We start from the raw sequence: 17,349 nt of genomic DNA on the forward strand, positions 1-17,349 counted from the left end.
GGTGGGGGGTGCTGATAATGGGGGGAGGCTATGCAGGTGTTGGAGCAGGGAGTGAAAATTTGCGAAATCTCTGTACCTTCTTCCCAATTTTGCTGTGAACCTAAAACTGCTCTAAACAATAAATTCTATTACGTAAATTTCAAAAAAAATGAAAATAAATAAACTGACCAAAGAAGAAAAGTTAGTAAAAGACCTTCACTGCTGATCTTTGAAGTACACTTCAAGTCGGTTTTGCAGCTCCAGCCTTTGGAAGGTTAAAGAAATGTGGAGAGAGGCCGGCACGCCCCCTACAGGAGGGGAGAGGCGAGAAGCGGGGTGGTTTAGGCTCGGCCTGAGGCTCTTACAGCAGGAATTACCAGGAAGTGCTGAAAAATACCAACGCTCGGGTGGCCTCACACCAGCAGAGGCTTTCCAGTGGCAGAGTCCAGGGAGGGGGAGTTGAAAAGCTCTCGCGTTCATTCAAACGTGCAGCCGGGGCTGAGAATCACCGGGACCGAGCGGCGGCAGGTGGGGGAGGAACTGGGGGTCAGCGTCCGGGAAGAAAAGGGAACTTTCCCGGAGAGGACGACGCCGCTCCCCGCGCGGTCGCACGGTGGGGTGCTCACGCCAGCCGCGCTTTCCAAGGGCAGGCAGCTTGGGTCAGTGGGTTTCACGTCAAGCACAAGGTCCCAAGGGCAGGTGCGCCAACCACCGGCCCTGGGAGGAGCGAGACTAGGGCCTTGGGTCTGTAGCAACCGCCCGGCCCTGGGTGTGGGCCTAAATCGCGCGCCCCTGGCCTTGCCGCTGCCCCGGGATGCTTTTCACAACCGAGTCCCGGGCGCCGCGTGCGGACTCCGAGTTCGCGCTCTAGTTGACAAGGGCTTGTCACTTTTCCTACTCTATTGCCACCAAGTGGCGATTACACCACTTCGGACCTCCCTTTGGTGACGCGAGGACGAATGGGTGACCACGTCTACTTCGGAGCAAACTTTCTCTACACCTGTTAATTAATGACCTTTAACACTAAAAACAGGCAAGCACACAAATTAGAAAAAAGCAACAAACCCACACAGACACACACAGTGCGCGCGCGCGGGTCCGAGAACCAGCTCAGGGAGAGAGAAGTGGAACCAGCACAAGAACCTCGCCAGCGCCAGGTTGGTGGGCTCCCCCTCACCCGCCGCCAGAGCACCCCTCGCGCCCTCTCCGCGCGCCTGCCCGCGGCTCCGCACCTCGCTCGCCTCGCGCTCCTCGCCCACGCTGCCCTCGGAGTCCCGGAACCTGATTTGGCGGCCCGAATACCTTGGGGACCCTGCGGAGGGAGGCCCGATCTCCTCTCCCCCAGCGTCCTCCTCCGGCGCGCACCGGCACACCTGCGACCCCGCGCCCCGCAGCGCCCTGGGAACACCTGTCCGCGGTAGGAGGGACCGGAAACGCGTGTCTCTGGGCGCGCGCACCGCCCACCTCCGCCACCTGCCCGCGCTGCTGGTGCCTGGCCCGCTCCCGGCTCCCGGCCCCCGGCCCTTTAAGGCGGGAGGTTGCGGCGGCCGCGCTCGGGGCGGGGAAAGCGAGGCGCGCCACGCGGGGCTGGCTCCCCAGCAGTAAGTAGAGGCGAGGCCCACCTCGGGCCCGGCAGCGTCGCCAGCCACGCTTCGGGGGCGGCCAGAGCTCGGGGAAGCGGGCGGCACTCCCGGGGTGGGGCGCGCGACCCGCGCTGCTAAGGGACCCGTCCCCGACCCCCCCCCACTCCTACCCCCGCGGGTTCCCGGAGCTCTGGGGCCCGCCGGAAGTGAGTGCGTACCTGTCGGCCCTTTCGAGGGGGCCGGGGGTCGGGTTTGGGGGACTCAGGGCAGGCCTCCGAGCCGCCGGAAGCCCGAGTCCGCCCCGGGCCCTGGGCTCTCGCTCTCCTCGGTGGCGACTTGGGGTCCCAGAGTGTCTTTCGCTTCCAGGCTGGGCGAGATGGAGCTGCGACCGTGTCAAAAAGCCGGAGAATCAAACGGTTAACACTCAGTCCAAGTGCAGGTTCGGGTCCGCGGCTGTCAGTGTTGAACGCACTGAATTTAGAGGGGGTGGAAGGAAGACCAAAACAAAACAGCAACACTATCCTGCCGACCGCAGCGGGTGGCAGCTGCAGTCTAGACGGGCCCGGAAAGCACGACTTTAACTGCGGCCCTGGGCTAGCAGCACCGCTACGCTCACTCTTCCCGCGGCTCCAGTTCACCCAGCGGTCACAGCGGAGTGCCTAGGGCATCCTGCGGGAGTCCTACGGTTGTGGGTTCTTTTCCCAAAGACCTCGTGTGGCATGGATTCAGAACTAAATTTCCCTTCCCAGAAGAGGAAGAGCCGTGCAAAAAGGAATTAGACAAAGCCCTCCTCTCCCCCCCCCCCCCCTTGTCTTCTTTTGAACTTGTAAGAAACGGCCTTAAAAAGCATTTGGGACTACTTAAGAGGGTGCATTTTTTTCTGGCCAGAGCGTCACGCAGGCTTCTTTTGCCCAACAGCTTTGAGGGAGCCGAGAGAGCCGAGTGCAGGCGAAATGGCCCTGGTGCCCTATGAGGAGACAGCAGGAGTGGGGTTGCAGAAATTCCACAAGCCCCTTGCCACTTTCTCCTTTGCGAACCACACGATCCAGATCCGGCAGGACTGGAGACAGCTGGGAGTGGCGGCGGTGGTTTGGGACGCGGTGAGTACCCCACTGGGCCTCTGCAGACAACCACAGTGGATTATAAGACTGGTCTTTATTTACTTATTTTTAATAACAGCTTTATATTGAGATATAATTCATATACCAAAGAGTAAGAAGTGAAGCTTGCCAGATTGAGCAGGTAGGTACCCTGTGTTGTGTGGGCAGTGTCCTTGACCCTTACTGTCCCCGGGAGGGAGCTCGTGGGGCCTGAGGCTGCAGTGTCTGTGCCCGCTCTAGGGGGTCCGCTCCCAGCAGCAGCTGAGTTTCTGCGTGTTGCCAACCTGGGACTGGAACCTTGCAGCGGGGAGGGGGGTGTGTCCTGTCTTCCCGCTAGTGCGAAGTCGGCCAGAAACCCTTGGGTTCCTAAAGCACTTGTTGACTTGGATCATCCCGCTGTGCTTTGATTCAGGCTGTCGTTCTCTCCACGTATCTGGAGATGGGAGCTGTGGAACTCCGGGGCTGCTCGGCGGTGGAGCTGGGTGCCGGCACTGGGCTGGTGGGCATAGTGGCTGCCCTGCTGGGTGAGTGCCGTTCGCTGGCTCACTCCTTTATGAGTGGAACTCATTGCGAGGTGTGAGTGCTGTTTCCTTGACACAGACCCATATTAGTTTCCCCCTTACCGGATTTTTCTGTGCCCTGTGCTTATGAGTCGGTTGCTGGTGCCCTTAACTCCAACAAGCCTTCTTGCTTTCTTCTCTCTTGCTCTTGCTCTCATCCTGTTATTTATACTTCTCATGAGAGACTGCTTTGCCCTCCTCAGTTTATTTTTTTTTAAGCAAACACATTTATTTGGGCAATTAGAATTGCAGTTGAGGAGACAATTAGGTTGTCTGAATTAGGTTCCTGACCCCTTCAGTATTATGCCAATAATATGATCTGAAGTCAACTTTCAGTTCAAAGAGAATTCTCATATTCACACACAGTTTTTTTTACAGTTTAGGGGCCTTCCCATACACTATTGGATTTAACCCTGTGACGCAGGTAGAGCAGGTAGTCTCATTCCTATAGTTCCCTTGCTGAGGAAACTTGGCTGGTTTTTCTCTTCTAAGAAGGGTCGGCCCTGCTGTAGTTTGTACTGACATCTTATATTTAAAAATTGTATTCACAGGGGCGCCTGGGTGGCTCAGTCAGTTAAGCATCTGCCTTCGGCTCAGGTCATGATCCCAGGGTCCTGGGATGGGGCCCTGGGATGGGGCCCTCTTTCCCCTTCTCCCACTCCCCCTGCTTGTGTTCCCTCTCTCGCTGTCAAATAAATAAAATCTTTTAAAAAAAATTGTATTCACAGTATGCAGACCTGAATTGATATCAAGGTTTTTCATTTTTTTTGTTTGGTATGCACACATTAACTTAGGCCTAGAGCATTTTTAAGCTTTTTTATTTCCCTTAAAGATTTTATTTATTTATTTGAGAGAGAGAGAGAGCATGAGCAGTGGGGAGGGGCAGGGGGAAGGGAGAAGCAGGCTCCCTGCTGAGCAGGGAGCCGGATGCAGGGCTGATCCCAGGACCCTGAGATCAGGACCTGAGCTGAAGGTAGATGCTCACCCAGGTGCCCTGAAGCTTTTGTTTTTATTTTATTATTCTTTGTTGACTCCTTTCTATAGCTTCTGGCTCATGCAGTTCAAACTACCCAATGATAGGATAGGCCACCTTCTAAGACACAATATATAACATTTATCACTTCAGTATTGTTAAAACGCAGTTTCAGCTTCTGTAGGTCTGGGGTCAGGCCTGAGAGCCTCCAATTCTAACAAGCTCCCAGGGGATGACGATGGCGACACTGTTGGTACTCAGACCACACTTTGGTGGTCGGGAGCTGGAATTCCATTACATAGTGTACAGGTACTCGAGGACCCACGAAAACCCCTCCGTTATTGTGTCCTCTTTCTGGTAACTTTTTTTTTCAGTATTCCTTTCTCTGTTTAGATGCTGCCTTCCCAAATGTGATGGGGAGCAGGGGCCGCGTGGTGGGGATCTAGGTTTCCATCTGTCTCACACCATAGCCCGTACAGGCACCGATGAGGCCCTTGCTCATACACTGCCTTTTGTTAGCCTTATAATATCTCCATGGGTGTTAGATATTATTTTTAACTTTAATTTTGCCAGTGAAACTGGGGTTCTGGGAGATTAAGCCCCTTTGTGAAGTCCTGGTCAGTGGCGACTTGAGAGTCAAACAACAGGCTTGTCAGACACTGTGGCTCTTTATTATCTTTCCTTGACACTAACTTTGCTGATGTGAGAGGAGTTACCTGGAAGAGAAATGAGGTTTCTTCTGTTTCTCCAGAACTGCACAGCTGCATCAGCTGGTGTAGAGAGACTAGTTGGCAAAGTGCATAGGTTTAGAGTTATACTTGTTTTTTTTTTTTTAAGATTTTTATTTATTTATTTGACAGAGAGAGAGATAGCGAGAGAGGGAACACAAGCAGGGGGAGTGGGAGAGGGAGAAGCAGGCTTCCCACGGAGCACGGAGCCCGATGTGGGGCTCGATCCAGGACCCTGGGATCATGACCTGAGCCGAAGGCAGACGCTTAACGACTGAGCCACCCAGGCGCCCTGAGTTATACTTGGTTTTGACACCTCTTTTAACTCTTACTAGCTCTGTGACCTTGGGCAACTTGCTTAATCTCTCCACTTCAGTTTCCCTATAAAATGGAGTTACTAGTTCATGCCACGTGCGGATCCAATGAGATCAGGCATAGGAAGTGGTTAGCTCATTGACTGGCACAAAGCAAATGCTCAAATAAATGTTGATTGCCCCTCTGAGTATTTCTGTTTGTGATCTAGAAATCTGGGTCTGTGGGGTGGGGAAAACTGGGATGAGCTTCTTCAAAGACGAGCGCAGAGAGAGGGACTGGTTAGTTGTTGCCTCACAAGATGGATGGCTGGGGAGCGGCTGGAACAGAACCGCAGACCTTGTGCTCGGGACGGGGGATGCGTGCTTCCTGGTCCAGCTTCCCTGTCACCTCTTTGAATCCTTTCCTGCCACACAGAATTCATTGCTGCCTGATTTCTTCTCCCCAGAGCGCTTGGTCTGCTCACCACCTGTGCCCCAGCTGTGTCACATTTTGTAACAGGTGATGGTTCCTTGTGTCTGTCTGTCCTGGCCCGCTGAAGCTCCTGAGACATGGGACTGCATCTTACTCTGTGTGTCCTTGGCCCCAGACACCACTTGCCACACAGTAGATACTCAAGTAGTTCTGGAATAAGAGTTGGACAAACTAGAAGATTATGAAAAGTAATGTTTCTTTTACAAAAATGATGTCACTCTATTTCAAAAATAGCGCTAGAAGCAGAATAAAGAAGGGGGACGACAAACCCATCAAACGTCCTAATTATTCATGATTCTGCAACATACGTACTGTTGCCATTTTGGTGTATTTCCTTCCATTCTTTTTCCTCCACCTGTATTTTTTTTTTTAAGATTTTATTTATTTGAGAGAGAGAGAGAGCACGAGCAGGGAGGAGCGGGAGAGGGAGACTCCACGCTGAGCAGGGAGCCTGCCACGGGGCTGGATCCCAGGACCCTGGGATCATGACCTGACCCCAAGGCAGACGCTTAACCAACTGAGCCACCCAGGGGCCCCACCTCCATCTGTATTTTTAATCATAGTTGTAATTCATTGTTATAGAGGTGTGTGTGTATGTGTGCACACATGTATATGGACATACGTACACACCTGTATGTCTCATTCAACGTTACGTTGTGTGTACCTCTCTGTGCTATGTGATTTGCATACCCATTATTTGTTGTGGCTGCAAAATATTAGGCGTTAGTTTGGAGGTTGAAACCTGAGAGTAAAGAAAAAATTAGTCTTTTAGAAAGGAGGCAGTGAGAACTAGAATAGGTAATGATTTTGAAATGTTAGATGTTGATCATTCTCTTTTTTTAAAGTATTTTCATTTTCCATAACCTGAGTCATTTATTCCTGAATTCAGGGAACACCCACCAAAAGCCGGGCCTGGTTTTAGGTGTTGTGGATCCCTGCCTTCTGAGGAAGCTTCCATTCTAATTCTGAGGGGGGAGGAAGGAAAAGACAGATTATATTAAAAAGCCAAAAAAAAAAAAACAACAAAACCCTGGCGAGTTCTTTGCAGAACTTTAATAATGGGTGATGAGATTTTCCTGTTAAAAGAAAAAAACAACACCTGTTAATTAGTGGGCAGTTTCCAGGTCCTTCTCACCCTGCCCCTGTGTGGTGGGTGGGTCCACTTGGCGCTCTCTGTGGTGAAATGAAGGCTTGATAGAGGTCAGGAAACCTGCCCAAGGTCACGAAGCTCATGGATTTTGGAGTTAGAATTGGAATCCAGTTCTGACTCTTAAACCCTGGTTCTTATTTGAAAATCTCTTTGTACTGTGTGGAAACTATTCTTAGAAAAAACTATCTCATTTTTAAGATAGGGTTCAGTAAGTTGGGGTGGGGTTAGGGAACCTGGATTTTAAAAGCTTCTGAGGTGATTTGATGCCAACCAAGTCTGGGAACAGTCTGAAAATATGGCGCTCAGGAAAGAGTTGTCTTTTAGTTTTCTGTACTCCTGGTGTGTGAGTCTCCACTGAGCTTTCCACTTGTGTTTCACTGAAGGCTGGGTGTCTCTGCCTGGCTATTTCTCAGCACCTCAAACAGAACGTGTGTTTACATTTGAACTCTTCCCTTTGCAAACTCATCATCCTTTGCTTTTGTTCTGAGTTAGTGTGGCCGCCCACGTCATCACTCAAGCCAGCGGCGGCTTGACCTGCTCCCTCAGCCCCAGCTCACTCCCTGGGCCCCACTCATCTGTCTTCTAACAGTTTCTTGATTCCAGTTCTCCCTTTGCGTGCCCCCCGGCCTGGCTGGAGCCCTCAGCATCTGTCTCCTCCGTGATGCTGCGCGCATCCCCACTGCCTCACCTCTCTGCCTCTGCTTTGTCTTCCCAGACCCACTTCCCAGTAGGCCATCCTCCTTGCAGAAGTGCTCGGGGCACCTGGCTGGCTCAGTCGGTGGAGAACGTGACTCTTGATCTCGGGGTCATGAGTTCAAGCCCCACAGTGGGTGTGGAGCCTAGTTAAAAACAACAACAAAAAGCCCTGTGCCTCCCCACGGCCTAAGACTCACGAGGTTCTAACCCCGTTTTGCCTGACTCTTCGGGCTCCTGTTTCAGACCGGCTGCACTGTTTGCGGTTCCAGGGACACATCCGTGGCTTCTGGCCTGTCCCTTCTGCCCTGAATGCCCTTTCTTCACCCCTTTCCCCTGGTTAATGCCACATCTTCCCAGTGTAAGCTCAGATTTCCCTTCCTTCTGAATTCTTTGACCTCTGCCCCTCTCTAAGAGGGTCTCCTTTGTGACCACATCATTTCCTGGCAACCGCATCTCCATATTTTACTCCGATGTTGTGTCGTAGTTGTGCTTCTGTGTCTCTCTCCCTCCTGAGACTGAGCTCCTAGAGGCCAAGGATTGTTTTGCTCATCTGTGTCTCTAGTACGTAGTATGTGCTCCCATGTTCGAATAAAGTAAGGTGTTGCTTACAAAAGTACCAACTAATGTGATGGTAGGGGTTCATGCGTTCTTTCTCCATTACTGAGTGAGTGGCCGAGGGACATGTGGTCGTGTTGGGTCAGCTCCCATGAGTCTGTCATGGGCTAAATGTTGCTGCGCCCTCTACACACAGCACAAGCCTCCCGGGGGGTCATTTCTTCACCATCTTCACATCCCTGGGCACTCTGCCCGTCCTTGCTTCTCCTGGCTAGGCTGAATAGCAGGTGTAGGGTAGCACTCGGCTGATTCCAGGCCTGTGTCCGTGCAGGCCCCGTGTGGCTGTGGGCAGCACGCTGCTGTGGGGTCTCACTTCACATCATGGCTCAGGAACCTCAGGGGGCAGGTGATGCCACTGAGCAGCCCCATTCTGCTTCCTCTTTTACTCTGCTGAGCTCCTCCGTCTCCTGTCCACACTCCCAGCTGGTGACGTTTCTTCTTATTTCACTGAGGAGATTGCGGCGGGCAGAAGAGAACTTCTGTAGCCTCCCACGCTGCCTCTAACTCTCTTGTGCCTGGGCCCACCGGCTCCACCTTTGCCCTCCGTGGGATGCTCTCACATGCAGGGTCTGCCCTGCACGGGCCAAGCCCCTCTCCCGCATAATCATTTTTCCTCCCTCTTTCCAACTGACCATTCCCATCAGCCTACAAACTTGCTGTCTCCTATCTAAAGAAGAAAAAAAATCAAAAAAATTTTAAGTGGCTGAAATTGTGTAATGGAAATGTATTTTCTGTAGCGGGAAGTAGATAAGATGACCCAGTATATCTCATTATACCAGATAGCAAGGAAGCTAACAAGGATGACATGGTGTTGTGTCAAAAGTCCACTGGCAAAAGATAGGACAGTTTGAACATCAATATTGATAATGGCACTGGATTTAAATATATCAAATATGTTTAATCCATGAGTTCATGATACAACAGCAACAAAATAAACCCAATTAGTCATCTTTCGAGGATGCTTAGAAACCAGTTCTTTGGAATCTGGTGTATAAAAGGGGAGGGAGGAGCAAAGTTTATCCTACTCAGTTTCTGTACAAAATGAGTAACCAAATAGTAGTTGAAAGAAACTTCCCTTTATAGAGATTTCTCAACAAACAAATGCAAAAGTAATCTAGTGAATTAAAGATCTGGGCACTGGGTATTTGTGCCTGCTCACATCACAAAAATAGAGCCTACCAGGTCCTGCATACATCTTGATGAAGAACACACCTCTGAAATAGTCTTGCTCAAAAAAGTAAGCTCAAATTTACAGGAGACCCAGAGGAGCCAGGAACATGCTAAACTACACAAATGGTACAATCAGCAAAATCCAGATTGTGGGAAACTACAGGGCAAATGATCTAATGTTCCCCAAATCACAAGGGGAAGAAAGATTCAAAGGAAATTGACAGATTCAAAGAAATCTAAGACCTTTTCCATGGCCCTCCCTAAACAAACACCCAAAAGGAAACCACAGACAGAGCTGCCCTGTGCAGGGATGACATCTGGGTGATGAAACCTGAGTGGGGGGTGAGGGGGAGTGCTTCTCAGGAGAGGCTGCTCCTGGGCAGGTGTGTTTGGGAGCTGGCCTGGGGTGGTTAGAGCAAGGGGGCAAACCACCCGCCTCCTTCAGCTGGGTCATTGTGGTGACCTCTTCACACGACTCCTTGACCTACTGCTACAAATTCTGTTAAAGCCTGAAATCATGGGCACTTCTGCTCAGCACTCTCCACTGGCTTCCCATCTCCAAAAAAGCCAAAGCCTTTCTGAAATGTGACCTGTGAGGCCTGCAGAGGCCATCTGCCTCCTGCCCGTTACTTCCTCGACCTCATCTTCTACTACTTCATTCCTCATTCACTCATTCCAACCACGGTGGCCTCCTCACCTGCCCCCCTGTAGGCCTTGGCACTTGCTCTTCTGCCTGCCAGGAAGACTGTTCCCCGTGCGACGCACTCAGTTATACCTTCACTTCCTCCGGACCTTCATCTGAGTCCCCCTCTCAGTGAGGCCTTCCCTTTTCGTTTGGTCTGAAATGTCAGCCCCACCTCCCTTACTTTCAGACATTTCACATCTCTCTTTCCTGCTTGTTTTCCCCCTAGTCCTTATCTCTAAATGAGTACTGGCTATTCTCATTTTAAAAACTCCTTTTACTGCCTGGCTCCTCACTTGAATGTAAGCTCTGTGAGGGCAGGGGCTTTTTGTCCCTTGGCTGATGGTAGCTACTTGGCTATTTGTACAATTGACAGATGTTACAGGGGAGTGGCCAACTCACATCAGGATCCTGGCAAAACTCCTGGAACCCCTAGCTGGTTAGCAGTAGCCTCAGAAACCCCCTGAGACAGGCATTGAAAAGGTCTACATGTAAGAAGTATTAAAATGAACACCGAGATGATATGCAAAAGACTAGATCACTCCAGGATTGCCCCCAAATGCAGATTGTTAAGAAAGCCAGAGATAAAGTTCTGAGTCAAACCAGGAAAAGGCTGTGATTTTTTTTATTATCAGGAGAGATGAGAAGTATCTCCGAATTCTGCTCATCGGGCAGCATGCTGTCTAGCACTGAATGGTCAAAGTGGTAGGAGCACTCTTGTAAAATCTAACAGCTTGAGTGTTTTCTTCAGTATCACACTTAGGACTGTAAACGTCATGTAGAATTACATAGTGTCCTAACATTACAAGTCAAGGTGAGAAACATCAGTCTGAGCTGCCACTGAAATGCTGCTTGCTATCGCTGGACTGGAGCCCCGTGGGGGATTAATGAAGATTACCAACTAAAGAAGGGTGCAAATGAGAGGTCATTTTATGAAAGAATGAATCACAATGTTAAATTTCAGAATTTACAAGGCCCAAACTAAACAGGATTACACATATTGTATTGTTACTGCAATGCAGATGAGGTATTTCAGGGCCGACCTTATGTGGTTCTTTGACCTTAAGGGTAAACTACCAGTTTACTGGTTCATGGTAAACAACTCACAAGAAATATTAACGGAATATTGCCTCATTAATTCTATACACCGCATGTAGAAACTTAGCATTTAGAAAACATGATCTCACATTTTAACCTATAGTACTTTGATACAATCGAGTAATTTTTAAGTTTACCACTTTTCAAAAATTATACACACACACACACACAAAATACATAATGCTGCTTCCTAACAGCAGATGTGGACTGGGATTTTGTAATAGCCAATTAATCTCTCCCTTGATTCCTTTTTTTTAAAGATTTTATTTATTTGAGAAAGAGAATGAGAGAGAGAGCATGAGAGGGGGGAGGGTCAGAGGGAGAAGCAGACTCCCTGCTGAGCATCCCTGGACTCCAGGATCATGACCTGAGCCGAAGGTAGTCGCTTAACCAACTGAGCCACCCAGGCGCCCTCCCTTGATTCCTTTTAAGGCTTAGACTCCAGAAAGTGGCCTTCCCCTGTTTTGGGTATCTTGTCATCTTCATAATTATTTGCTCCTAGATTTTTCTTCTGTGGATTCCATTTTACCCTCAGGTCTACTGACTTGAAGATCATGATCTAATGAAGGAAGTATAGTGGTAGACACCTGTGGAGGGTGGGCCAGCTCTGCCTGCAGAATTCAGAAGCTTCAGCTTGTCATTTGGGACTCTGCATTTTATCAGCAGAGCTTAGCAAACAGGTGTGTCAGAGATGCAAATCAAAGGTTCATGTTTGCCAGTGAGCAGTGCAGAAGGAGCTACTGGTCATTGTTCTGTTCTTCTGCAGCCATCCATGAAGGGTATGATCCTCTGGGTACTTGGTGGAATACTAGAGACACTCACCCTGCTGTTTAACTTGACCCCCCCGCCCTGTATTGATGTGCACATAACTGTCTCTCTGTCCCACATTCTAGGTGCTCATGTGACTATCACGGATCGGAAAGTAGCATTAGAATTTCTTAAATCAAACGTTCAAGCCAACTTACCTCCCCATATCCAACCCAAAGCTGTTGTTAAGGAGCTGACTTGGGGACAAAATTTGGGGAGTTATTCACCTGGAGAATTTGACCTGATTCTTGGAGCTGATATCATATATTTAGAAGAAACATTCGCAGATCTTCTGAAGACTTTGGAACATCTCAGTAGCAACCGCTCCGTGATTCTTTTAGCTTGCCGAATTCGCTATGAACGGGACAACAACTTCTTAGCGATGCTGGAGAGGCAATTTACTGTGAGTAAGGTTCACTATGATCCTGAAAAAGATGTATATATTTACAAAGCACAGAAGAGAAACCAGAGGGAGGACTTATAGTTGACTTTAATTTATAAGAATGTTGTTATTGCGTGTGTCAGTGAAGGTCTTAGACTGGGAATTGAACATTTAATGAAATGGCTTACTGAACAAAAAGTCTAACCAAAGGTTCTCAAGGGACAAAGCACGTTTTAAAACAAAGCAGCAGTCTATCCCACTGCTATGACTTTTTAGTCCTATTTGACTCTGAAAAATTTAACCCCCATTAAAGGAACATATTGAGATATCTGTGTCCCATACTCCTTCCTCTTGATACACAATTTCCCCTGATGATATAATGAAGGGCCAGTATAAGGGTGTCGTCAAAGCAGTGAGCTTGTTTGGGTGAGGCTAACCCATGCAAATTATTTTACATACATTCTGAGGTATATGTTTAGCCCAGTTTTCTACTTTTTTGAATATAAAACAAGAGGCTTGATGTATATATCCCCTGAGCTGTTAAAGCTCTTGAGATATTTTTTTTATCTGCCCCATTTAGGTCTTAAATAGTTTTGGCTATTTGAGAGTAGGATATGAGTTCTCGGAGGTCTCATTTCATGCTTTTTGGCTTAATTTATGATTTAGGTATATAAACAAAGGATTAAGTAAAAATAAAATTTTAGCTGCTTTTTGACAACCCCTAAAATCTCGGCCCTCCATGTGCTGTGCACAGGCTTTCTTTAAAAGCTATAGGTTTTACCTTAGCACTCCCTTTCCTCAAATGTTGTTCTTGTATTTCTTGCCTAGGCTTTCCCCTCCTCTTTGTAATGCATAGGGTGACAATGAAAACGGTTTTAAATCTCACCTCTTAGGGAAGGTTAGCTCCCTGGAGGAGAAGCTCCTTCCATACTGTACTTGTAAGTTCTTACTCTGTGTCCAGACTCCCCCAGAAGATGGGGAGCCTCTTGAGGGCCAGGACTGCTCGATCGTGCCTCTTCCCTGGCTGCCTCCCAGTAGCCAGTGTCTCAGAGCCAAATATTGGTTGAATGAAAAAGATACATTCCATTTAGAGGGGACTGGTTTTTGGGTTAAATGATTGCTTCATTGTTTTATGATTATCTTTGACAGACTTTATGAAGTCACATACTTTTTTTTAACTGTACAAGCTTAACAGCTTCAATAAATTTACATGACAAGAATATTATATAATCTCAGTATGGTATTTGGTACTAGATTTCCTTTGTAAAACATTAGAAATAAGACCTCCTCCTTCCTCTTAACCTTCAATGACTATCTTGGATGTGAAAATACCCAATACGTTATTTTCTACATGTATTTTAGAGGTTTTACTTTAATAAAGATGAATTATGAATTAAAAATTCTGAGCATTCTGTGATGTACTGGTTCAACAAAATTCTGATAAATGCACATGAAATAGAAATATCCATAGCTTAGCAAATCCATAAAATGCCAGTAGCGTGCCATGAACATGGATGGTCTTTGAAAATGAGGAGCCGTGCAGTATCATCAACACTATAATGAAAGGCCAGTCCCATTCAGGTATGTTATTAGAAAGTATTTTAATTGGAGTTCAGCTCCTTTAATATCCCTGACTTTGGAGAACAGATACTACAATGATTGTGGGTATGGATGGAGACAGGTGGGATGGGGTCGGGGTGGGGAGCTTCCAGATGTCTGGATGCTCTACCAAGTGAAGCAAGCATTAGTTGGTGGTTTTACATGTTCATAAAAAATAAGAATCAGAAAAAGGTAATTTTTTTTGTCTTAATAGAAGAAAATAAAAGGCAAGAAAAATTCAACAGGAATAGTTTGGTTGTTTCAGTGAAAAATCAAGTTTCTCTGTTTTGGCTTTGGGTTTCAAATGTTGTCAAAGGCTAAGTTCCCTGGGGGAATAGAGATGGAGGTTAGGGTGCAAAGTTTAAATGGGAATGCTTTCAGATCTACCTCTCTGAGGGAGTAAAAGTAGCAAGACTGGGAAGGAGGGAGAAGTTGGGCTGGGATGCAGTCAGGAAAGTCCTCTGAGAACTGAGAGCTGGGATGGCCCTGCAGTTGGGCCATATTAAGGCAAGGGGGAGGGACTTTATGTCCCAGCAGAAGAGATTAGTCATTTGACCCGAGGGGCATGACCTTAGGGTGAGGAAAATACCTGGAGAGAATCTCAGCTGAGGGCCATGAACCAACATTCTCAGAAGCTGGGGCAGTGACTGGGTGGGGTGGGGTGAGAGGTTGGGGAGAGAGGGTATGTCTGGATGGTATGCCACAGTATCCACTATAAATGTCAGTAAAGTTGTGACATTTTTCTCTTATGTTAAGGGATTAATTGATCCCATAAGCGTGCATTCTAAGTGTGCTTGTTTTATCCTCAAGGATAAAAACCTAGTTTAAACCTACTGTACACCAAGCCTTCTCACATTGCTGAGTTTCTTAGAACTCTTCAGACAGTTATCCAGTAGGTAATATTGACTTCTCCCACAACTAAAGCCAAATACTGGTACCAAGATGCTATGTTAAAATATATGTATGTATGACATCAGGTTCTTAGAACTACCACTAGAAAGTACACTGTCATCTTTGAAGCCCTGGTACTATCTTTGGTTAGTTTCTAGTGGAACATTCTTTCATACAAAAGGATCAGAATTCTAATCAAAATACTTTATCTAAATTAACTGAACACTAAATTGAAAATGCAGGGCAGAATAACAACATTGTCTGGAATGTTTTATCTTACCAAACACAATTTATGCTCCTAGAAGACAAGTGTTAGGTGCCCTCTTCATAAAGGGCAAATGTTTTCAAAAGGGTAAATAAATGTTTACTTATTGCTTAATTTCTGTGCTTTATTTTCCTTTGCCCAAGGTAGGGATAAATAATAATCACGGAGATGAAAAAATAAAGCATACTCTCAACAAAATTATCAACTTATATAAAAGATTCACCTCTAGTATCAAATCCATTTACTCTCTATGCTTTTAGTTTATGGTGGTTGATAGATTGAAGCATTTATCAATTTTTAAATCAAGAAAACAATAAAATTTTGAAGTAATTTAAAAAATCACTTTTTAATGTACCAGTACTGCTAAGAGGCCCTTGACCTAGGGCCTGACATCATAGTTGGTGAGACAGTCATGTGATTTATTTTAGTGTCAGAGACGTGGTCACAGTTCTGCTGCTACCCCAGAACCTCTACCTAGACAGAAGTAGCATTTTCAAGGTCTTTAACAAGAATAAGGCAAGACATTGCTGTGAGCATGGAGAACCTTGTTCTGGGAAACAAGAGACTTCGTTTCTCTTAACGCTGACAGGAACTGCATGAAATCAGGGCAGGCCTCAGTTCTTTTTTGTCACTTTAAAAACTGAGGATTTGTTAGCTCAGAAGTTTCTTTCCACTCTTAAGTCACGTTATGCTTTTCTTTCTACAACCAGCAAAGTGTTAAAATTTAACACTAGAAAAGCTGGCATGCTGAGAAACTGTTTCCTAGCTGAGAACAATTGCTTCTGAGAAAGATTAGAAGGGTAAACCCTGTGAAAGAGGTGTGAAAAGAAAGGCCTACCTACTATACAAAGCCTTGTGTCAAGGCTGGTTCTGCTACTTCTAACTCCTAAAAAAAAAATTACATAGACTATATATAAAGTTTGACATAAAAAATACTTAATAACATATTTTTATTAATTTAGCAGATTCTTAATGCCGAGGAAGCAACCTCCAAATATGAATACAACCATACTTAATAATAATTTCCACTTCTCGGTATCTATCCTGAAGATGAACCGGCTTGTATTTATACTAACTTGTGTGTACCTGTTAACAGTCAAAAGTCACAACCTAAATGTCCATAAAAGAGGGTGCTTACTAAATAAACTATGAGATATCTATACAATGGGATACTGCATACCAGTTAGCAAGACTGAGGCAGATGTACATATACTGAAATAGAACTGTCAAGACACATTCAGTGAAAAAGTACCATTTATGTAAAAAGGGGAGAGGAGAGAATAGACATTGATTTGCATGTACATGCACAGATTGTCACTAAAAGGATACACAAGAAACTGCTTCTCCATTTGTAGTTTTTTCCAAATGTACATACTACTTAAGGAAATGAAGTGAAAAAATGAGGACATTATCAAGAAAGTGAAAAGAAAAGAGAATGGGAGAAATAATTGCAAATCATATTACCTGATAAGGGTCTAGTATCCAAAATTATGTAAGGAACTCCTAAAACTCAACAACAAAAAACACCATTAAAAAATGAGCAAAGGACTTGAACAGGTATTTCTCCAAGACATACAAATACCCAAGAGACCCATGGAATGATTCTCAACATCATTAATCATTAAAGAGTTGCAACTCAGAAGAGATACCTCTTCACACCAATAAGGATGGGTATAATTAAAACAAAAACAAGTAACAAACGTTGGCCAGGGCATAGAGAAATTGGAACCCTCATACATCACTGGGAGGAGTGTAAAGTGGTGCGGCAGCTCAGGAAAGATTTGGCAGTTCCTCAGAAAGTAAACATAGAGTTACCATATGGCCCAGCAATTCCACTCCTAGGTATCTATCCAACAGAACTGAAGACAGGGACTCAAATACTTGCACATGAATGTTCATAGCAGCACTATGCACACACAGCCAAAAAGTAGAAATATCTGAATGTCCATCAATGGATGACTGGATAAACTGTGGCACATATAATGGATTATTATTCAGCCATAAAAAGGAATGAAGTACTGGTAAATGCTAGTGTGGAGGAAAACTCAAAAACATGCTAAGTGAAAGAAGCCAGACACAAAAGGTCACATACAGTTCTACTTATATGAAATATTCAGAATAGGTAATTATAGAAACAGAAAGCAGACTGGTGGCTGCCAGGGGCAGGAGGGAAGGGAAAATGAAGAGTAACTCTTTAATAGGTACAGGCTTTTATTTTGGAGTGATGAGGTTTTGGAGCTGGATATACAGGTGGTGGTAGCTAGCGCATTGTAAAGGCACTAAAT

General features: G+C 46.3%; 1 protein-coding gene and 1 long non-coding RNA gene across 6 annotated transcripts in view; one reads left to right on the forward strand and one right to left on the reverse strand.

Moving 5' to 3' along the window:
- LOC141370411 (uncharacterized) overlaps positions 1–1,364 on the reverse strand; it is a 36,492-nt gene extending 35,128 nt beyond the window's left edge. For 2 of the 3 annotated variants that reach the window (XR_012374435.1, XR_012374438.1), the window contains exon 1: positions 1,212–1,364. This is a non-coding gene — a long non-coding RNA (uncharacterized lncRNA). The remainder of the gene's footprint in view (positions 1–1,211) is intronic. The other variant, XR_012374436.1, reaches the window with a different exon arrangement.
- On the forward strand, positions 642–13,689 carry METTL21A (methyltransferase 21A, HSPA lysine). 3 transcript variants are annotated; one of them, XM_025892599.2, is made up of 4 exons: positions 642–1,136; positions 2,481–2,662; positions 3,075–3,186; positions 12,014–13,689. In XM_025892599.2, exons 2-4 carry the CDS (start codon positions 2,516–2,518, stop codon positions 12,409–12,411), a joined length of 657 nt encoding a protein of 218 aa, XP_025748384.1. In that variant the 5' UTR covers positions 642–1,136; positions 2,481–2,515; the 3' UTR covers positions 12,412–13,689. The 3 variants fall into 3 exon arrangements, with proteins under 3 accessions (XP_025748384.1, XP_025748352.1, XP_025748360.1); XM_025892567.2 differs by lacking the exon at positions 642–1,136 and adding an exon at positions 1,356–1,580; XM_025892575.2 differs by lacking the exon at positions 642–1,136 and adding an exon at positions 1,741–2,001.
- Positions 13,690–17,349: the final 3,660 nt, after the last annotated feature.

Source organism: Callorhinus ursinus, unplaced genomic scaffold, assembly GCF_003265705.2.
Source record: "Callorhinus ursinus isolate GAN/ISIS: 27379988/994484 unplaced genomic scaffold, GSC_fseal_2.0 scaffold2, whole genome shotgun sequence".
Lineage (NCBI taxonomy): Eukaryota > Metazoa > Chordata > Mammalia > Carnivora > Otariidae > Callorhinus > Callorhinus ursinus.

Bases quoted from the DNA above. Each gene is read 5' to 3' on its own strand.
- METTL21A (XM_025892599.2), top strand. From the start codon at position 2,516: ATGGCCCTGGTGCCCTATGAGGAGACAGCAGGAGTGGGGTTGCAGAAA. The intron at 2,663-3,074 runs GTGAGTACCCCA...GCTTTGATTCAG, and splicing joins CGGCGGTGGTTTGGGACGCG to GCTGTCGTTCTCTCCACGTA. The intron at 3,187-12,013 runs GTGAGTGCCGTT...CCCACATTCTAG, and splicing joins CATAGTGGCTGCCCTGCTGG to GTGCTCATGTGACTATCACG.